General features: G+C 37.3%; 1 protein-coding gene across 3 annotated transcripts in view; it reads right to left on the bottom strand.

Moving 5' to 3' along the window:
* LOC102122033 (cytosolic beta-glucosidase) overlaps window positions 1-23773 on the bottom strand; it is a 124582-nt gene that overhangs the window by 71410 nt on the left and 29399 nt on the right. For all 3 annotated transcript variants that reach the window (XM_065544823.2, XM_005554583.5, XM_065544824.2), the window contains exon 2: window positions 9499-9726. In XM_065544823.2, coding sequence (XP_065400895.1) covers window positions 9499-9726 — 228 coding nt within the window. The remainder of the gene's footprint in view (window positions 1-9498; window positions 9727-23773) is intronic.

Here is a 23773-nt window from a genome sequence, read left to right as displayed (position 1 = left end):
ATACAAGTTAATCACTTAAGGTGAGGAGAAAAATGTGATCAAGGAAGAGAAAAAGAGGAAACAAAAAAACACAAAGGAAATGTTAAAATAAAGACCATTCAAACGAGAAAAACAGACTATTTACTCAGAGTTTGCTGTATCAAGAGAGTCGGCCACCAATACTTGCATTTGGCAGGTATTCAAATACAGTCAGGACAGAGGAAAAGCTTTAGAGTGGAAAAAAGAGAACCCTTGGGTGTGCCCTGATTAAAGGTTGTTGGCCTTGGGAAGCATTGGAGCGCTAACTAGAAGCAGGGCATCCTTTGTGATTAGTTTGGGGAGCATATTTGGTTTTCTCTGGTTGCTCCTGAGTTGGAAGCAGGGAGCAGGGGGTAGAAAATAGAGAAGGTATCAGTTGACCACACTGTGACTATTCTGGGCTGCTTGCTGCAGAGGCTGTGGTTTGACTTTCTGGGTTTCCTTTGTCAGTCAGAGTTTTATTATCAGATATGACCTGGCCAGTATTTGTCTATTCACTCTCTTTCTGGGAATAAAAAGTTCAGTATAAGGATAGTGTATCAAAAGAGGAATAAGAATGGTGAGAGATGAGCAAGGTAAGCAGAAGCCAAATTATGCACAATCATGTGTTTTCTCTCTGTCTGGGTAAGCGGGTATTTTTGACACCAGCTCATTTATTTTGCAAACTGGAATGTACTGTGAATCATGCATAACAACTCCATATTTGGAAGACACAGTTCTGTGCTATTTCTCACTTGGTAGCAGAAAAACTCATCCTCCCCGCAAAGATGTCCATTCTCTAATCCATGAAACCGGTGAACATGCTACCTTCCATGGCAAAAGGGACTTGGCAGATGCAATTAAGGTATGGACCTTGAGTTGGGAAGAGTTTTCTAGAGTGTCCAGGTGGAAACAATATAAAGACATGAGTTTTTAGAAGTGGAAGAGTAAGACAGAAGAGTAGGTCAGAGAGAGACGCAACAATGGAAGAAGAGGAGAAGTGGCAGCTTGAGAGAAACTCAACCCACTATTGCTGGCTTTAAAAATGGAAGAAGGGGACCAAACGCGGTGGCTCATGCCTATAATCCCAGCACTTTGGGAGGCAGAGGTGTGTGGATCATGAGGTCAGAGGTTTGAGACAAGCCTGATCAACATGGTGAAACCCTGTCTCTAAAAAAAATACAAAAATTAGCTGGGTGTAGTGGTGCGTGCCTGTAGTCCCAGCTACTCGGGAGGTTGAGGCAAGAAAATTACTTGAACCTGGGAAGCGGAGCTTGCAATGAGCCGAGATTGGGCCACTGCACTCCAGCCTGGGCAAGAGAGTGAGACTCTGTCTCATTAAAAAAAAAGAAAAGAAAAGAAAATAGAGGTAGGGGACCACGAGCCAAGGAATGCAGATGGCCTTTGGAAGCTGAGAACAGTCCTTAGCTGATAGCCAGAAAGGTAATAAAGACTTCAGTTCTACAGTCACAAGGAACTGAGTTCTGCCAACCTGAATGCACCAAGAGACAGACTGTTCCAAAGATGCCTCAGAAAGAAACAGCCCTACAGGTATCTTGATACCTCACAGACACCCATGACAGACTTCTGACCTACAGAACTCTAAGGTAACGAATTTGTGTTGTTTTAAGAAGCTAATGTGTGATCGTTTGTTACAGTAGCAGTAAAAATGAATATACTCATGAAATTTTATAAACTTTCCTTTTTTCTCTCAATGAAAGAGTATTTCACCATCCCACCCCGGGCCCCTGTAAACCCACATTTCTACATTTGTAAATGAGATATCTAAAGATAATATGATAAAATAATCTGGGTGTTGGTATGAGAGGGTTTTCATAGCCAACCCTTTCCATTGACTTTGAACATGAAAATAATATTAGCTTTCGTCTATTGAACTCGTACTATGTGTACCAGATGTCATGCATTTTGCCAAATCCAAGCACTAAGCTCTAGAGATGCGTGTTTTTATTCCTGTTTAAAAATGAGAAAACTGAGATTCAGAAAGTCTCAATGTTGACAAATGGCGTGGCCCACATTTAATCCCAGTCTGTCTCACTATAAAGACTAAGCTGTTCTCACTATGACATCCCACTTCTCATGTTTACTAATGTTCCTGTACCAGAAACATGTGACTCTATTTTACCAGCCTTCATGGTCACCTACTTCAGACCTGATCACAATATCAAATTCCTTTTTCCCCCTTTTGTGGAGAAGTCATTAATGATGGACAATCGATGTAATTCAAACCACATGATAACCGTCCGTTGAAATGAAGATAAGTAAATTTTAAGAAATTTTTCTTCTCACACATCAGCACAGCAGAGAAACAGAGCACTGCATAATTACTATTCACCATCCCAGAATTAAGCACTTTACTTCTCGATCACACAGTTTATTCAATGTCGTAATGAAACTTTTCCATGAAATGGAGTAGGATTGTTTTTTGGTTTTTGTTTTTTTTTGTTTTTTTTGGTTTTTGTTTTTTTTGAGACAGAATCTCACTCTGTCTCCCAGAATGGAGTGCAGTGGCGCGATCTCAGCTCACTGCGAACTCTGCCTCCCAAGTTCACGCCATTCTCCTGCCTTAGCCTCCCGAGTAGCTGGGACTATAGGTGCCCGCCACCACGCCCAGCTAATTTTTTGTATTTTTAGTAGAGATAGGGTTTCACTGTGTTAGCCAGGATGGTCTCCATCTCCTGACCTCGTGATCCACCCGCCTCGGCCTCCCAAAGTGCTAGGATTACAGGCTTGAGCCACTGTGCCCGACCAAAGTGGGATTTTCAAGAGGAGAGCCCCAGACCCAGAAAACTCAGTCAAAGGATCTTGGACAAATCACTTGGTCTCTCTACACTTCAGTATCCTATCTGTAAAATGGGAATGTTCATACTGCCACCTTAGGAGCATGTGAGTATTGAATGAGAATAAATTTGTCAAAGAGTTACTTAACTTTGTTTTTCAGAATGGCGTAAGTCACTGATAAACAAATTATCTGAATAAATGTGTATTTTTTAAATGATCACCTGTTATCAATCTAGGGATTCTGAAACTTTGAGAGGTCATTTGGATCCCGTTCTGCTTCTGGGCATTTAGGACAGAATTGATTATTTTAAGGATTAAAACTTCTATAGCTTTCTTTCATAGTCAGTATTATCTTCTCTGTTTTAATAAGCTCATTTCTGCGTATTTGATCTTAGAAACTATGAAACATATTTGAGGTAGAGGTCTCTTGGATATAAGAAAAACCAACCAACCCAGGTGAACTCAAATACAAAGGCGGCATTGGGGGCAATTGGGTAGTAGATATAGATGCAGCGGACATTATTTTAAATGACAGAAATAGATCGGGGACTCAATGACAGAAAATAACGGCAAGTGGAAGCCAAAAGAATTGAAGTTGGGAGCTGAGAAAATCTTTGCTTCTCAGGGAAAACTGATCTCTTCCATCCCAGCTTCTCTCAACACATCTGCTCCATTTCTTTTCTTCTTTCAGAAGCAGCTTTTCCTTCTGATTCGAGCAGCAAAGACAAAACCAAAAAATATATACCTAAGAAAGAACCAGTTTTCTTTACACACTCAATCTGTCATGGTCTCAAAATGGCCATCCCACCTGCCAAAGCTACTTCTGTGCCTCAGTGCCAACCACCAACCAGCTCATCCTCTCAGTACCTCAATTCAGAACATCCTTGAGGGAAGAAAATAATGGAGCAAACTGTAGCACAGAGAATTCAACTGGTTTGGCCACATTTTCCATGAGGTCACAGCTCATACACAACCCAGTGAAAATGTCTTTCCTTTGTCCTGTCAGTTGTGACCTGGAGTCAAGCAGGATTATATAAAACAAAGATATAGGGGAATTCCCTTAGAAGAGGGCATGGCTGGAACTTGCAAAGATGATGTCTCAAATTAAAAAAAAAAAAAAATTGATCTAGAATCCTCCTTCAACAAAAAAGTAACATAAAATTCACTTTGATCTCATGCTTACCATCGTGCATCAAGTTTACACCTTTCTTTGGTTCACACCTTTCTAGATTCACACCATTCACACCATCAGTTTCTTTTCTTTTCTTTTCTTTCTTTCTTTTTTTTTTTTTTTTTTGTTTTTTGGGGGTTTGTTGTTGTTGTTGTTGTTGTTGTTGTTGTTTTAGACAGAATCTCGCTCTGTCACCCAGGCTGGAGAGCAATCTCAACTCACTAAAACTTATGACTTCCTGGTTCAAGCAATTCCCCTGCCTCAGCCTCCCGAGTAGCTGGGATTACAGGCATGCGCCACCACACCCAGCTAATTTTTGTATTTTTAGTAGAGACAGGGTTTCACCATGTTGGCCAGGAGGGTCTTGATCTCCTGACCTTGTGATCCCCCACCTCCCATCAATTTCTTTAACTGCTCCTGTGTTCTCTTGCCACACTGTCTGCATTAGTTTTCTATTGCTGTTAAAACAAAGTACCACAAACTTAATGGCAGGACCAAGACAAATGCGTTATGTTACAGTTCTGGGGACCAGAGGTCCAAAACAGTGCTTATTGGGCTAAAGTCAAGATGTCAGCAAGGTTACATTATTTTTGGAGGCTCTCAGGTGGAATCCATCTTTCTACCTTTTCCGGGAGTTAGAGGACACCTGCATTCCTTCTCTCATGGCTTCTTCTCCCATCTTCATCCTCATCTCTTCTCTTTGACCTCTGCTGTAATCATTATCTCTTTTTCCTCTTCTCTCTGACTCTGATCTTTCTACCTCTCTCTTTTAAGGACCCATGTAATTATACTGGGACCACACAGATAGTCCAGGACAATCTCCGCCTCTCAAAATCCTTCCCTTAATCACATCTGTAAAGTTTGTTTTACCATGCAAGCTAATATACTCAAAATTCCTAAGAATCAGAGCATGAACACCTTTGGAGGGCCATTTTCAGTCTATTATAGTGCTCAACATAGAATACAAGATTAATGCTTGTTTAGTTAATTTATTTAAACCATTCCTGCTAAGAGCACTCATAGTTTAAATCTTAAAGTGAGCACTAAATTCTGCACAAATATTCCCCCTTTTATTATTTCCAATACTTGGTCTTCCCACTAATCGCCTGAAATTTACATTTGTGGCAGATATGAACATGTACTTGAACATTTGAGAAATGCAGGAATATATTATTTCAGTTGCCAACTCAATCTTTCCTTGTTAAACCTTGAAAAACTGACATTTGAAAGAGACAGTCTGTGTAACAATTCCACTTCATAAAAATATTCTTCTAGTTTGGGGACATAGAATTTTACAAGTTTCCAAATGTCCTATAATCTAGATTTGAAATGTATAGTCAAACACAGAAAGGGGGTTCCTTGGTAAGAACAGTGACAGGGACTTTCTAATTCTTCACATGCTTTTTGAGAAAATATTTAAATGAGAAAAAAGAGATAGCTTTTCCAAGTTAAAACCATTCCAACTGCTTCAACAGATCACTGCACAAGAATGAGCAACTGCTTATTGAAATGCCACCTCCTGGATGCACCTCCAGTGCCCTCTTGTTCAAAGCAAAGCCTGTAATATTAATCAGCTATGGTTTTACCAAAGCTAGGGCCAAACACAAAAAGCTCAGTGCTACGGGCATGTGATCCCCACATGAGATCTGCATGAGCAATTTCTCCACAATATTCGGGTGGTTTCCATGGCTCCGGTAGCACCACCTCCACTCTCTGGTGGTTTCGGTTTCCTTGCTCTTGGATTGCTGATCTACAGTGTACCTCTACGAACTTCTAAGTACCTCAAGTTGGTTTTCAAAGCTTAATATGTTGACATATTGGGACAGGTATATAATCTTGTATCTGAAAATCTTAGGGGCATATGAGTACAGAATGAGTTTTAGAAAGGAAACAAGGAGCATATACCGTATATTAACACTCTCAGTGAATCTGAGTCAGTGTCTCTTAATATGTCTGCAGTCAAATAAATCAATATTCTCAAAAACAGAATAAATATTCACAACAATTCAAGTTAGCTTTTGCTGCCAATTTAATTTTAGAAAGATTAGTAATAAGAGCCTTTTGGATTTTAGAACTTCAGATATGGCATTGTGGACCAACACTACAAGTTGGTGGGTTTTCGGTTTTTGTTGTGGTTGTTTACCATCCAACTGGGAGCTCAGTAAAAACTCCAAACTCCTAGAATGAGTGCAAGGAGTTTTAGTACCATGAGGCTTCCACTTCATTTCACCAACAGAGAAACTGTAGCACAGAGAATTCAAGTGGTTTGGCCAGACTGACTGAGCCCTAGACTAGATAGAAGATTTTTTTATGTTAGACAAGCCTAGGTTGAACCTAACTAAATTTGTCATTTTGGCAAATTTATGCCTAACTTTATTTCCGATGTTAGCATTATTCCTTCTATTTAGAGATGCCCCTTACTCATAGGACTGTTATGAACGTTAAAATCAACAAAAATATGTGCAATGTTTGCATGGTGAGCTCTGTATATTATATGCTTAATGAAAGGCAAGCATTACTACCCTTAGAGTCATTTTTATGATTGTTATTGACCTAATTCAATCCAATTCAGTAATTTTTACTGAATCCCTTCCATGGATGGTGCTGGACTAGATTACAAGGGTAACAAGGCAGAATTATCTACCCATTACACTGTTAACAATTCCAGGGATTCTCTAATATGAATGTCATGAGTACTTAGCACAGTCCCTGACCCAATAGACATTCAGCACACTTTCATTGAATTGAAGTAAACTTAAGGCACCGATAGTCTAACATGGGATATAGTAACAGTTAACAATGAAGAATGTGAGAAACATCTTAAGAGCTTTGCAAAGTGCTATGAGAATAAAAAAAGAGAGAGAGGAGAGAGATTTTTTTTCTGGCTTAGAATAGAGAACTACTTTAAAGAAGAGGGCAATTGTGCTAGACCTGAACAGCAGGACAGGCCTTCAGTAGGTATACTTGGGGTTAAAGAAAGCCCATTCTAGGCAGAAGAAAAAGCTTAAGCAACTTCCTACAAGGTGGAAAACTGCATGGTATGTTTAATAAGTAGTGGGTTACTTATACTTACAGATAAAAGATTATAGACCTGTACCAATGTGTGTTTGGGATATTACATGATCATACGCATGAGATAATTTCAGCCTGCAAAGTTTTGGAGGCGTTAAGTCTAAGTCAAATTGAGCCTAGAATGGTATATGAAGGAGTATGGACTGCATATTGAGGCTTTAGGTAACTAAATTATTATTATTATTTGAGACCGAGTTTCACTCTTATTACCCAGGCTGGAGTGCAATGGTGTGATCTTGGCTCATGGCAACCTCCGCCTTCCGGGTTCAGCCTCCCAAATAGCTGGGATTACAGGCACGTACCACCACACCCAGCTAATTTTGTATTCTTAGTAGAGATGGGGTTTCTCCATGTTGGTCAGGCTGTTCTCAAACTCCCAACCTCAGGTGATCCACCTGCCGCAGCCTCCCAAAGTGCTGGGGTTACAGGCATGAGCCACTGTGCATCTTGCTTCACTTTTAGCAGGAGATGATCAAAACAATGTGATTTGGGTCGAGCTTTAGGAAAATTGCTATGATGGCATCTTATAGAAAGTAAAGGACAGAGAGAAGGGGAAAACACATAGATCCATCAAGAATATATCAAAAAGTCCTTGTAAGAATGATAAACACCTAAACTAGGGCAGGGGCAAAAAGAGGGATTAGAAGATAAGTTAAAAAGTCATAATTAGAATGGACCATATTCAGCAACCCATTAGATGGAAGAAGAAAACACAAGAAAGGATTCAAAGGTTACTTTTGTTTTTTAGACTTTGGAGTATGGTGGTGCCAGAAAGAAGGGAGAATACAGATGTTGGATTAGGAAGATTGAAGATAATGAGTTCACTTTTAAACTGAACAACAAATTACCTCCCATTCAACATAAATAAAACTAGTCAGTGATGGCAAGAAAGTAGACATCTCAACAGGAGCAACTGGTCATGGGCCAATGTCTGCAGAATCAGGGAATGAAAGGACCTGCTAATCCTGCACTGTCCCTACATGAGGGAAGCTACTCAGGTTGATTCTACCTGAGTGCATGAGTTGCAATTCTATTTCATGATGCAAAGATTACCCCGCCTTAAATAAAATGAGCTTTTCAAGTGCACAAATCCATCTAGGAATTGTCATCAAGGGTTGTTCTATATAGGGGATCACATAAGTTACTCATGAATAATGCCTTTGTATCAATGAAGGTTCTTGGGGTGGGAGGTATGGTGAGGCGGGCAGGTGTTCTCTTAAGTCATACAAGTGAGGCCTCTCCTTAAATTTAAGAGGCTCTCCTTAAATTTTATGCCCTAGGCACCTCATTGCTTCACTTAGTCCCAGTCCTATGGACAGTGTAAAATCTTTTCTAAGACAAAGTAGTAATAAAGCATCTTCATTAAGAAACCATATGTTGTAGTGCAAGGGTTGGCAAACTTTTCCTGTAAAGGACCAGATAGCAAATATTTGAGGCTTTGCAGGCCATATGGTCTCTACCCCAACTACTCAGTTCTGCCATTAAAGTGGAAAAGTAACCATAGATGATGCATAATGAACAGGCATGACTATGTTTCAATCAAATTTTATTCACAAAAATAGGTGACAGGCCACATTTGGCCTTCAGGTCATTGTTTTCCAACCATGATTTGTAGAAAGAGCTTGCTAGACCTTAGGTTTAAATAACAGATCTACCATTTGCCAAATATGTGGGTTTGGACATACACCTCTGTAAAATATGATCACTATGCCTTCCCTACTGGTGGTGAGAATTAAAGAAAATGGGTGAAAAATGCCTCCTAAATAACAGGCATTCAATAGAGCAATGAGTGGTACTTTTATTCACAAGCCATAAGAAGAAGAATAGCTAACACTTACTAAATGTTAGCTACTGCGTTAAGCACTTTACTAAGATTATTTCATTTAACCTTCCAATAACTCTCTGAATTAGTCACTATTACAGCATTCTTTTCTATTCATGGAGAAACTGAGGCACTGAACGGAACCCAAGAGATGTTTGCCCAGATAGCAAGTGATGTAGCTGGACTTAACCTTAAGTAAGTGAACTGCAGGGGCCTTGATGCTAATCCCTATGCTAGTTAATTAGCTCCACTAATTCAGCCCTAATTGAGGTGCTTAGAATCATCTCAAGTTCTTAAGGACTTTTCATAACTCATCACAGGGTTACACAACTGAAAATAGTTTAATACAAATTTTTTAAATTTATCTTCAGATTAACACTCATGTTATGTAATAAAACACTTAGTCTAACCTCCCTCCCACTCACCACCCCCAGAAAAGATCTCAACAGTCAAAGGAAACCAAAATATTACTGTGAAAACTAATGCAAACCCATTTCAAAAAATTCATCCCATAATCACTCTAAAAACTTGCAATTTCAAAGCTACATTGCAGAATAGCATACTGGATTAATTATGCCAGACTGCAGCAATAACCTTGAATTAAAGCTGCAACCTTCTATTTTTAAGAAACACTTGCCTTTCTGGTTGATGAAACCTGTCGTCCCATCAGGTAACAGACGTGACCAGGAAAGAGAGAAGCGGTAATGAGTCAATCCAAGCTGTTTGATACATTTCAAATCTTCCTCCCACAGAGTGTAGCTGCCACAAGCTACATCGCCAGTCTGGTTCTTGAAAACTCTCTCTCCTCCCTGATGAGTAAATGTGTCCCAGACACAAGGGCCTTTTCCATCTGCATCCCAGCCTCCTGAGAAAAAGAAGAAAATGAAACAGTTACACTCTTGACATCAAGAGGCATATGTGGAATGTAAATATTTGTCACCAAAAGAACATACCTCATTAACTCAATGTACCATATTTACAACTTTAAAATACGCCTTTAAAATAACATGCATGAGCGGGTTATGTGTTTAGCTGTCCTTGATCCCTGAAGCTGACTGGTGGCAAATGAAAAATTATTGCATAGCACCGCTGCATAGCAGGCTTTCATGGTTCATTATCTGAAGATCTCCCAGCTGGTAAACAGAGGCAGGCCCCGGCTTATAAATATCTGAGTTGAAACATCTCCTCCTTGCAAACATTCCCCCCGGCCATGACTGACACGCCTTGTCCTTATACATGACAGGATCTCGAGACTATATGTATGGCCCTTGATATTTAAACCCTATTCTCCTATTCTCTGACAATGGAGGCTGTGATGGTCCAGTCCATCTCTGGAGGGGAGGGAGCCCTGGTTTCCACCATTGTTGATACGATATTGCTATCTGAAATTCATTCATTCATACCGCCCTTGATTCAGCAAATGCTATGTGTCAGGCAGGACACCAAGTCCAGGGAATACCAGAGTGAACTATGTCGTGTCTCCTGTTTGGGGAACTTACATAACAGCCAATGTAAAGGCCCTTTCTTTTTCAGAAACCAGGGAAGGGCATGGATCCAAGTGTGGGCTGGAGTCAGAGGAGGTCTTTTTCTGCTCAACTTTCCTGTAACCCTAAAACTGATCTAAAATATAAAGTCCATTAATTTAATAAAAAGAACATATCCAGTGTGTTTATCATGTTTTATGTATTTAAAACTATGTATAACAATCCATGTATGTTCTGAGCATATACACGTGAGGTAGAAGTATCACATGCCTGGGAATGATCCATTCAGGTGAGTGATCACCTTTGAGGAAAAGAGAAGGAAGTGGAACCAGAGAGGGGTCTACAGGGCCCCCAAATGTGTCTCTTATGTTTCATTCATTAAAAAAGGTAGAAGGTATATGCTGGGCTGTTTATTACATTTTTCTCAATCCCTTTTTATAAGCCTAATGTATAATATCGCAATCCCTTTTTGTAAGCCTAATGTATAATATCTTATAATTATTATGTAAGAAAAGAGGTCACAGCTAGAGTAAAGTAGATGAAAACAATTACAGGAAGGTCCTCCAGGTCCTCATTGAGCATCTACATACTCATATTTTGTGCACAGATCTAAAAGGATACGGTATAGTCTCCAGTTCCAACCTCAGGACAGCAGGAGTGATAAGAAATCATGGACGGCCCCATGAGGATACAGAAGAGGCTGCTAAAAGAAGGAGCTCTGACAAAAGCAAAAGTGATCATTGATATCAAAGTTGAATACTAAATACCTATACAGACACAGCGCGAGACTCCGGCTCAAAAAAAAAAAAAAAAAAAAATACCTATACAAAAAAAAGCTATGAATATTCGAAAGTATTTTACTTTGGAGCCATGTAATTATAGAAGCAAATAGTTTTACACATTCCAGTGACTCTCAAGTTATGTCTACATAGGGGGTTTAGAAGGAATGGAGATAAAAGAAGAGTGGTATTCATAGAATGAAATAGGAACAAACGCAAAACTAAAATTTTTGAAGTATGAGGCTCATAGTTTTGGATGATTCATTTAATAAATGAAAAAGCTTAATGTCAGCTTAAGCAGGGGTGTATTGGTATATATTTAACTCACTATCTGTTAAAAAATAAGCATGGACCTATATGTATATATGTTTATTATCAATTTTGCTGATATAAAGCGTGCATAATACACAATTTACAAATAATAAACTATGCAATTCTCTTTTCTATGAGCTCCATGTAACCAACTGATTCTCATAGAATGCCCTTTTAGGTTTTTGGCAAAGTCATATTGGTAGTTGTGTTAGCCCGTTCTCACATTGCTATAAAGATACTACCCGAGACTGGGTAATTTATAAACAAAGGAGGTTTAATTCACTCACAGTTCTGCATGGCAGGGGAGGCCTCAGGAAATTTGCAATCATGGGGGAAGAAGAAGCAGGTACTTTCTTCACAAGGTGGCAAAATAAAGAGAAATAGTGAAGGAGGAGTGCTTCCTTTCAAACACTTATAAATCAATCAGATTTCGTGAGAACTCATTCACTATCATGAGAACAATGGGGGAAACCACTCCCATGATCCAATCACCTCCCTTCCTTGATGTGTGGGGATTACAGGTCCCTCCCTCAACAAATGGGGATTACAATTCAAGATGAGATTTGGGGGCACACAGAGCCAAACCATATCAGTAGCCAACCTACAGTTGTAATTTGACAAATGTGTGTAGTTATCACATGACTTTTGGTTAATATTTTTTCTTATATTCACAGGCAGAAGGAAAAGAACACAAAAGATGTACCAAAACTTCACTTTTAACCAGTGACATGAGCTACTTCTCTGCTGAATCAGGTAATAGTTTTCAAACACTGGAAGCTCTCCTCAATTTTTGGTGCTACTCACAACGCCACAGCCACAAACATAACTTACTTTTAAGTTGAATCTGTATTATTAACATGTTTCCTATCACTTTTTAAGGTCTAGACAACTAACAAAACAATAAATCATATAATGACTTCTAGTACCAGCCAATTTCTGCAACCATGATATCACTAAAGGCAGAGCTGGGAAAAGATGAGCAGTAGCAGCACACCATATTACAGTGTTTCTCCTGTTGAGATACAAGAGATCTAAATTACCTCAAGACCACAGAAAACAGTGAAATTTGGTAATTAGCTAAGTAATGATTTTAAGTGTTTACTAACTTTGTTTTTGATATACATTATTTACCTGTAAGCTTATATGAATAATTTTTAATAAAGTCCGTGTTAAAGAATCAGCTCACACAAACTCAATAGGCTCTCGTGAGCCAGCACAAGCCGGCTTCACCACATCACTTACAAGTAACTTGAATAAGATCACACCGTTAGTAAGTAACAGCGCTAAGATTTGTATTCAGATCTTAGAAGTCTAAGATTCTGCCACTGACCCATGCTGCTCTTAGTAATAATTACACAGAGTGATGAAGAAAAAGTCAACTGATGACCAAACTACTTCATTTGTCAAGACTAAGAAGTGCAAAACATAATTTATACACTTTGGAAAGTAGTACAGCTAACATAACTGAAACAAGGTTTGACAATTTTAACAGGTCAATGTCACTTAGCAGGAACATGTACTGAGGTGGAGTCGCTCATTCTCCACATGTACTAGCTAGACAAAGCAGAACTAAACAACATTGTTTCTACAAAAAACTAAACTTCAAATTGATAACTAACAATTATAACTGAAATTGGATAAAAATCATATAAAGACCAGTATTTGTTATTACTTTTAACGTAAATATTACTATATGAATGATATTAATAACTCATTTGTCCATTAGAAATTATCTCCCATTGCAATTATGCCCACATTCTAAAAGCATGGTGTCCTTTATGATGACCACTGTTTCCAGGTGGACTACATACTCAGAGTCATCCTCCAAGCAATTATGATTGTTGGATTACATGTGGGAAATACATTTTTTTTTTTTTTTTTTTTTTGAGACAGAGTCTTGCTCTGTCGCCCAGGCTGGGGTGCAGTGGCCGGATCTCAGCTCACTGCAAGCTCCGCCTCCCGGGTTTAGACCATTCTCCTGCCTCAGCCTCCCGAGTAGCTGGGACTACAGGCGCCCGCCACCTCGCCCGGCTAGTTTTTTGTATTTTTTAGTAGAGACGGGGTTTCACCGTGTTAGCCAGGATGGTCTCGATCTCCTGACCTCGTGATCCGCCCGTCTCGGCCTCCCAAAGTGCTGGGATTACAGGCTTGAGCCACCGCGCCCGGCCGGGAAATACATTTTTAAATGCATTGTTAATCTAGCAGAGGTTAGGTGTTCCAAAAACAAAGAGGGAGGGGTAATTCAGAGGCATAAGTGAGTAGTGATGCAGGCTTTTGTACTGGGAGTGTCTGCCAAGTTCAGACCTTCTTAGCTTTTATTTTAATGGCTTGTGGAACAAGGGAGAAAGGAGACAAAGTCTAAGATGCACCAAAGATGAAAAGTATAAATAGGGATGGTCACAAAAAGCTAGTATGCAAGGACTTCATACCCTGCGCAAGAACTAGAGACAAACTCGACCTGCAGAAAGAGAGAACAAAAAAATTAGCTTAATTCAAACTTGGGTGGAGAGGGGAAATTACTCCTCAATATTTGTAAGCACAATTCAGCCATCAAACCATTAAGTGTGAGAATGGGAAAAAGATGTTTTTCGGATATATGAGGTCTCAAAAATTTTCCTCTCTTTGGATAGTACTGGAGGATAAATATTACTAAAACAATGATATAATCAAGGAAAATAAAGATCTAGGGTCCAGGAAAAAAAGAAATTTAGGAGAAGAAATTGACAAAGAAAATCACTGAGTGATATTTTATTACTCTGTTCTCATGCTGCTAATAAAGGTATAACCTGAGACTGGGTGATGTACAAAGGAAAGAGGTCAAATTGACTCACAATGCCTCAGGGCTGGGGAGGCTTCAGTAAATTCACAATCATGGCAGAAGGGGAAGCAAACATGCCCTTCTTCACATGACAGCATCAAGGAGAAGTGCAGAGTGAATTCAGGCAGATGAGTTCACTCATTATCATGAGAACAGCATGGAGGTAACTGCCCCTGTGTTTCAATTACCTCCCACCAGGTCCCTCCCATGACACGTAGGGATTATGGGAACTAGAGTTCAAGATGAGATTTGGGTGGGGACACAGTGAAACCATATTCGATATGGACTAAATTGTGGCACCTCAAAATTTATGTATTAAAGCTTTAACCCCCAGTGTGACTGGATTTGGAGATAGGGTCTTGAAGGAGGTAATGATGGTTAAATGAGGTTATAAGGGTGAGGGTCTAATCCAAATGTCTAGTGTCCTTATAAAAAGAGAGAGAGAGATCAGGAATGTATGAACACAGACAAAAGGTATTTTGTTTTGCAAACTCATGCAGGAGTATAAAGGCAAAGGGAAACTTCCAGGATGATAGCTATGCAACAGACACAGGGACTACCCAGTCTGAGCAGGTGACAGGCTGTGAGAGCTACTTCCTCAAGAAGATGATACAAATAGAGTATCTAGTATGTTGTATTAGTCTGGGTTCTCCAGAAAAGCAAAACCAATAAGGTATAGATATATTTTTATTATAGTAATTGGCTCACTCAATTTTGGAAACCAAGAAGTGCCACAGTCTTCTATCTGCATTCTGGAGAACCAGAAAAGCTGTTAAGCTGGTGGTATAACTGAATCTAAGTCTGAAAGTCCAAGAATCAGGAGTGCCAATGTATGAGGACAAGAAATAAGTGTCCAGCTCAGAGCAAATTTTCCCTTCCTTGCCTTTTGTTCTATTCAAACCAACTGATTAGGTGATGCCCACCCACATTGATGAGAGTGATCTTCTCTACTCAGTCTACAAATTCCAGTGCTAATCTATTTCAGAAACACCCTCACAGACACACTTAGAAATACTATTTTACCTGCTATGTGGACATCTCATAACTCAGTATACTAAGTTGACACATAAAATTAACCATTATGTAAGTTTTATTTAAAAAAAAAATTATCATGGGACTTTCAACAGTCAAAAGTAGAATAGCATGAAACCCACGTACTTATCACTCATCTGCAGCAGTTTTCAACACTTTGCCAATCTTTTTTGTCTGAATCCACCCAAGCTTCCTCATTCAATCTGTAATCATTTTAATGTGCATCTTGAACTAACAAAAATATTGTTCTAATTGTGGTAAAATATACAACATCAATTTTACCATCTTAACCATTTTTAAGTGTATAGTTCTGTGACATTAAATATATTCATATTTTTTAGCAACCATCAACACTATCGTTTCTCCAGAGTTTTTTAAATATTCAAAACTAAAACACTGCAAAAATTAAACAATTACTCAACATTCCTTCCTCCTCCAACCCCCTAGTAACCACCATTCTACTTTCTGGTTTTGACTACTCTAGCTACCTCAAATAAGTGAAATTATGCAGTATTTGTCTTTTTGTAACTGATTTATTTTGCACAGCATAATGTCCTCAAGTTTCATTCATGCTGTAGCATGAGTCAGAATTTTCTTTCTTTTTAAGGCTTAGTGAAACTTCATCATACATGTGTACCACATTTCATTGATCCACCATTTGTCAATAGACACTGGGTTATTTCCAGTTTATTCCGAATAATGCTACTATGTACATAACATGCAAATATCTCTTCAAGACTCTGCTTTCAGACCCATTAGGTATATACCCAGGAGTGGAATGGCTAAATCATTTGGTAATTCTCTTTTTAATTTTTTGAAGACCCACCATAGTGTTTTCCATAGCACTTCCACCATTTTACATTCCCACCAACACGGCACAAGGTGTCCTATTTTTCCACAATCTAGCTGACACTTGAAATTTTCTGTTTTTTTCTTAATAGTAGTCATCATATTATGTATGAAGCAATGTCTCATTGTGGTTTTGATTTGCATTTCCCTGATGACTAGTAGTGATAAGTACATGAAAGATTCCTTACATTACTAATCACTAGGGCTATCTACTATGCTAGAATGAGAGAAAATGTACAGAAATAAAAAATATTAGATTTAATTAGCAATAAACACACAGAAAACAAAATGAACAAATAGAAGACAAGTATTAACTTTGTGCGAAAATGTTGTTCTGGAAAATCAAAATAATAACAGTATACTATGTGGTTCAGGTGTAAATAAGTTTCAGTGGTTACAATGAGGTAAACCCTGACCACTGATCTAAATACAATTAAAATCTGATTATTTGGGGGAGGATTATGGTGTTGGAATCTTTCACAGAGTAGTGAAGGTAGGAAGATAGAAGGAAAGAAGACTAACAAAGAGATAATGCTCGTCTTTCACAATGAGAAGTTACCTGATTATGTCTACAGTAGAAAACATCAAGAACTAGTAATACAAGCATGTTAATTTAAAATACAGAAGTCAATGGTAAAAAGATGACTGGAAGAGTTAAAAGAATTTCCCTCTAGAGAAGGGGACATGAAAGTGGCAAGACATTGATGGTTTCAGAAACAATCTTGTTTTGATTCTTTAAGTCATTTTATTATATTAAATTTAGCACGAAAATAAATTAAGAAAATGTATTATTTAAACATTAGAAAAGACAGAATAGTAAAAACATAGTAAATTTGTAGATAATCTAAACAAACTATTAACATATAAAGCAATAATAAAATTTCTATTTTGTGAGAATTAAAAAGAGTAACAAGTAGATAAAACTAAAATGCTATAGCAAAAAAGAAAAACCCTAGAAATCAAATGGTAAAATATCAGAGTTAAAGTGTTCTCAGGCATTTATATTGTTAAGAAGAGGAAAAAAGATATTGATTAACATTTTACTTTGTTACATTTTGTATTTAGGTCAAAATTTATAGTAAAGCACTCTTAGAAATGAAACTTGTGGTTTTTAAAGAAGAGCCAAACACATCTATAGCAAGTTCTGTGCCAGGCCCCATCCTAGCATGTTATATATATTAACTCCTCACAACAACATTATAAAGTAACTGTCATCCTTATCTCCACTTTTAGAAAAAGAAACAGAAATAGGTTAAGTAACTTGCCCAGATTAGTAAATGCTAAAGCTGAGACTCTAACTGAGACAGCTGGATCTCAGAGCTCATACTCCTAACCATCATGATAGTTGGGGAAAACCAAATACATCAAAAAAGAGCAAGAAAATGAAAAAATAAAAAAATACATAGTTAGCAAAAGAAAAAGCATAAAGTCAGATGGCAGGACACAATAAAAATGATCCATTCTAACAATATAAGTCAATGAAGTAAACTCGGTGAAAAAACAAACATTGTCAGACTAAATTATTTTTTCAGCTATTAGTGCTTTATTTGCTTTAGTACCATATATAATTTTTTAATTTTTGTTTTTCTTTATTTCTTCTAAAAAAAAGAAAAAATGTGATACATGTGCAGAACATGCAGGTTTGTTAAATGGGTATACGTGTGCCATGGTGGTTTGCTACACCTACTGACCTGTCCTCTAAGTTCCCTCCCCTCATCCCCCAACCCCCAACAGGCCCTGGTGTGTGCTGTTCCCCTCTCTGTGTCCATGTGTTCTCATTGTTCAGCTCCCACTTATGAGTGAGAACATGCAGTGTTAGCTAAATTTTTAAAATCCAGTGATATGCTATTTACTATACTCACACTTTTAAAACATGGAGATATAGGAAAATTGAAAGTCAAAATATGATACTCTGCCCCTCCCCCAAATAAAACAGCATTAAAAAAAGACTTAAAAAGCATTACTAGAGAGAACACAGGTCACTACATAATTATAAAACTATTTTAAATGTACATGCACCTAAGAATATGGCTTCAAAATATGTGAAGCAAAAATTGACACAACTAAAAATTGTTGTCAAAGCCACCTCCAAAATGGGAGGATTTAACTAACCCCTTTCTCAGCCACCGAAAAGCGAGAGTCAGACATTAACAGATTTGATCTAATTGATATACATAACATTGCAAAATAACAAATGCTATAATTATGAAGAATACATACTCTTCAAGCAGACAAAAAACAGTATAAAAGTTTTGCACAAGTTGTTTCATAAATAAACTCTTTGTAAATTTCAAGTTTGGGGAAATACAGATAATGATTTCTGACCAATTAAGTTAGAATTCAATAAATAAAGATAATGAGGAAACCCCAAAAGTTCAGAAATATGAAAATGCACTTATGAAGAACTTAAGGAAAAAAGGAGTAAATAATAGTAGTTACCAAAGAATAAAAATAAAAACTAAATAACACAAAATATTAAAACATTGTGTCATCTGGTTTAAGTGGTACTTAAATAGAAACCCTTAAAAACCAGAAAGCATTAATGTATGTATTAGAAAAGAAGCAAACCTCAAAGTTATTGAGCTGATCACATAAAAGAGGAGGAAGAAGAGGAAAAATAAAAGAAGGAAGAGAAAGATGGTACAGAAAACAGAAGGAGAAACTAAGAAACAGAAAGAAAAAAACTAAGGTAAGATTAGAAATAATAAGATAGAAAAAAAAAAAAAAAACCCAGGATAGAGATTAACAGAAGCAAAAGACGATTTTTTTAAAAAGTCTAAGAAAATAGAAAGTCCTCTGAGGTGTATATTTTTTTAAATGAGGAAGTAAAAATAAATGTTAGAAATGCAAAGGGGAACGTAGCTAAAGCTGCAGAGATTAATCTTACAGCATCTATATGTTATTTTAAAAACTTCAGGCCAGGCACGTGTGGCTCACACCTGTAATCCCAGCACTTTGGGAGATGGAGGCAGGTGGATCACGAGGTCAGGAGATCAAGACCATCCTGGCTAACATGGTGAAACCCCGTCTCTACTAAAAATACAAAAAAAAAAAAATTGGCTGGGCGTGGTGGTGGGTGCCTGTAGTCCCAGCAACTCGGGAGGCTGAGGCAGGAGAATGGCGTGAACCTGGGAGGCGGAGCTTGCAGTGAGCCAGGATCGCCCCACTGCACTCCAGCGTGGGTGACTGAGCAAGACTCCATCTCAAAAAAAGAAAAAAAAAAAAAACTTTATAAAATACATTTGAAAACTTAGACAGAAATGACAAATTCTAGAAAATTATAACATCAAAATTGGCTCAAATAGAAATGAAAAACTTGAAATTTTGGACAATTTAAGAAATTAAATCAGTAGTTACTAATTATTGGTAGTAAAATCTTCCACAAAGAAAATGTTGGTTTTAACTGTAAAACCAGTTGGTTTTACAACTGAGTTCCAACAATCATTTAAAAAATGAAGTAACCAAACAATTCTACTCTTGTGCAAATTCTCACAGAAAATGAAAAAGAAAAAATTATTTTCTTCATTTTATGTGACTAGTATAATCTTGATACCAAACCAGAAAATGGTACTACAATAAAGGAAAAGTTATAAGCCAGTCTCACTCATGAACACAGTTGCAAACATGCTAAACAAAATAATGAGTTGCCAAATTGAGCAGGTATAAAAAAGAATGTTTTACAAATCTGAGTTATAGCCCAGGTATGCAAGACTAGTTTATCATTAGAAAATTCATTAATGTAATTAAACACTGATAAATGGATAGAAACCCATGTGGTCATCTGAAGACATACAAATGTTAAAATCATACATGTATACATGAATCAAAGTGTTAGTAAATTGGAAATAAGAAGCAAACTCCCTATTGTAGGAACTAATAGTTACCAAAAAAAACCTACATGCTAAAAAAATTATTTTTAAGATCAAGAAAAAGTCAAAGATGTCTGCTCTAATTAATTCTCTTCAACATTGCATAAGGTTTGTTAATTAGAGGTACACTGAAATAAAACTAACTAAATAATATAAGCCCTAGAGAGGGAAAAAACAAACAAACAAACAATCACTTGTTAACTGAAAGATTACCTATGTAAAATCTCCAAAAAAATGTAAGGATGAATTATAAGAATAAGGGTTTACATCAATGACCGACTGGATAAAGAAAATATGGTACATGCACACCATGGAATACTATGCAGCCATAAAAAGAAAAGAGATTTTGTCCTTTACAGAAACATGGATGGAACTGGAAGCCATTATCCTCAGCAAACTAACACAGGAACAGAAAACCAATGCCACATGTTCTTATTTATAAGTGGGAGCAGAACAATGTGAACATATAGACACAGGGAGGGAAGCAACACACACAGGGACCTGTCTGGGGCAGGGGAGGAAGAGTCATCAGGAAAAGTAGCTAATGCATGTGGGGCTTAATACCTAGATGACGGATTGATAGGTGCAGCAAACCACCATGGCACATGTTTACCTAGGTAGCAAACCTGCACATCCTGCCCATGTATCCCATAACTTAAAATAAAATAAATTAAAATAGAATAAAATTTATAAAGTTTAGCTCAGTAAACTTGCCTGATAAAAAATTAATAAAGGACAATGCACTCTATACACAGTAACAGTTCTAAAATACAACATTTATATAAATAGCAGCAAAAATATCTAAATGTATATATAATAAATAAAGTATAAGCATGTTGTCTAGAAAATTATAAAATTTTATTGAAAGATAAGAAATGAAGTAAAATTTTCTTTCAAGAATATCTAAATACATGAAGGAATACCATGTTTATGAATACAAAGATTCAATGTCATCCAGATCCTGAATCTCCTAAGAGTGATCTATAAATTCTATGCAATTCCAACCCATCCTAACAGTTTTCCTAAGGAACTTAGTAAGTTGATTTTAAAATTTGTATGAAATATAAATGGGCCAAGAGTATTTAAAATATCTGAAAAAAATATTGTATGAAACTTATCTTAAAATATACTAAGATTTAGCAAAAATGTATAATAAGTAGCTTAGTGTGGCACTGGCATAGGCCTACATAAATAGATCAATGGACTTAATAGAGACCCCAGAATAATACCATGCATATATGCAAACTCAATATACAAAAGAGGTGGCATCATAGTCAGTAAAGAGGCACTTTTCAGTAAATAGTGCTGGGAAAATTGATTTATATATTTTTTAGTGAAAATGGATGCCCACCTCACTACCGTATGCACAATAAACCGGTGGATTAAATAGGAAAACTCTGAAATGTTTAGAAGACAACATAGAATATTTTTGTAACCTCAGGTTAGAGAATAAGATCTTTAAAAGACTCAAAGAGCTTAGACCTAAAGGGAGAGAACTCAGAAATTCAACTACATTAAGAAATAGTATTTACAAAAAGAAATCATTAAGGAAATTAAAATGCAAGGCACAAAGTAAGAGGATATATTTGCTACATTTATGACTAATAATAAATTTTTATCTAGAACACATAAAGAACTCCTAAAAATCAATATAAAAGACCCGAATGTCTTCTCCCTGCCGAGGTGTAGTAACAGGGTCTAGATTTACTCTCTCACCTAAAACAACTGAAAACCAAACAAAATATAGGACACAGTGAAATTTAAGACATTTGGCCTCAGACAACAAAGAACGCTGATTATCCACAGCCAGGGAACAATTGAGCCCTACAACGGTTCCATCGTGTTACCTTGTGAAGTTTCCAGGACACAGCGCAGAGAGGAGAAACTCAGAGTCTGACAGACTTCTTAAGCTGAGGAGGCAGAGCTGAGGACCCAGGCAGACCTAGATGTCTAGAATTCTCAGGGCAGAGCACCGAAGAGGAAAGAGTTCCAAAGAGAGAGAACAAAAACCGTAGATCACATCTGAGCATGCAGAATACTGATCCAGGCACATGTGTGAAGAAACCATCTGGGTTTGATGGAAAAATCACCAAAAGGATTAGAGGTGGCAGTACTCAGAACTCACATAAGAGTAGTGCCCTAACAATCCTAAATGTTTATCCACAAAATAACAGAGTTTCAACATACACGCATCAAAAACTTACAGAACTGCAAGAAATCCGCAATTATATTTGAACATTTCCGTTAAAAAGGCCAACGAGACTACAGAAAAATGGATAAAAGGTGTAAAGAGTTTCTTCACAGAAGGGAAAACACATGGCTAGTAAACATTTCTTTAAAAAGGTAAGAGAGTGTTAAAAATTTGGAAAATGCAAATGAAAGCCACAATGAGATACCATTCTACACCCACACAGTTGGCACACATTTAAAAGTTGGGCAGTATTCAGCGTAGGAGAGGTTGTTGCTCAGCAGGAATGTGTATACGGTGCTGGTGGGAGAACAGTATGGAAACATCTACTAAAATTGAAGAAGCACGTATACCAAAACCAGTAATTCACATACCATTGTATACCCTGTTTCTACAATGGACCAGGAGACATGTATATCCATGAATGCAACAGTCAGGGGAAAAAAAGAAGAAGAAAAAAAGAAAATCATCGAAAACAACCCAAATTTCCTTTGTTGGGATGATAAATCAATAAACTATAGCATATTTCTATAACGAAATACTCTACAGGAGTAAGACTGAACTACTTCTCATACAGATCAATGTGCATACATCTCCCAAATATGATATTGAGAAGGAAAAAGTGAGTTGCAAAAAATACACATAATGCATTGCCATTTACATAGTCTCCCAAAGCATGTAAAATTAAATAATAAATTCTCAAGCTATACATTCTCATGTAGCAAGACCATATAAGCAAAAAATTGATAAATGCAAAATTCACTTTCATGGATACCACTGGGCAGAGGGCTAGAGAGACAATATTGGAGGAGGTACTGGAAATGTGGTGAGCATGTGAATATCATTTTTAATACTATATACAGACATAAATATTATCTATTGCGTATCTAACAAAATCAATTTTATAATTTCATTGTTCAAGTAAAGGCCATTTATTGAGCACTAGTTTTCTGTCAACACTACACCAACAGCTTACTTCAACCATCCCATTGTTTCCCTCACTCTAATCCTTCAAAAATGCACTATGGTTGTTCCAAATAAGTATAAAGGGAAAGCAAGGCATGTAAATATTGACTTGATTTCCCATGATCACATAGCTGATAACCGAACAGCAAAACGTGATACCCTTAGAGTCTTCCCCTTATCAACACCAACAGCTTAACCTCCTTGAAGACTATTACTAATACTTACAACTTAGGTGAGGTCTCATTAAGGGTTTCACAATCTAGTTGATATTCTACAAAGACATTCTTACACTATATTGAGAGTTGTATTAAAACCTGTTTTAAAAAAACACCGTGGGAAAATTAATGAACAGGCACTCAATAATTAATTCTGTTGTTGGGAGTCGGGTATCCTTGCCAAAGAGAAAACATTTTAAGCCAGGGTGTTCAAAGATGAGTAAGAGTTCTCATCAGGGGGAAAGCAAGTGCATAATTCAGTGGCTGTGCTGGGGTGATTGGAGAAAGAAGTCACAGAGACCCAAACCAGACCAGTTAGCTATATTGCAAAATGTTCGGCAAGAAATGATAAGATCCTGTGTTTTATTTTTAGTAATTTGGAAGAAAATAAAATTGTGTT

This window comes from Macaca fascicularis, chromosome 5 (genome assembly GCF_037993035.2).
Source record: "Macaca fascicularis isolate 582-1 chromosome 5, T2T-MFA8v1.1".
NCBI classification, from domain to species: Eukaryota; Metazoa; Chordata; class Mammalia; order Primates; family Cercopithecidae; genus Macaca; species Macaca fascicularis.
Note: the sequence above shows the minus strand (reverse complement) of the source record. Positions and strands in the feature narration are given on the sequence as shown.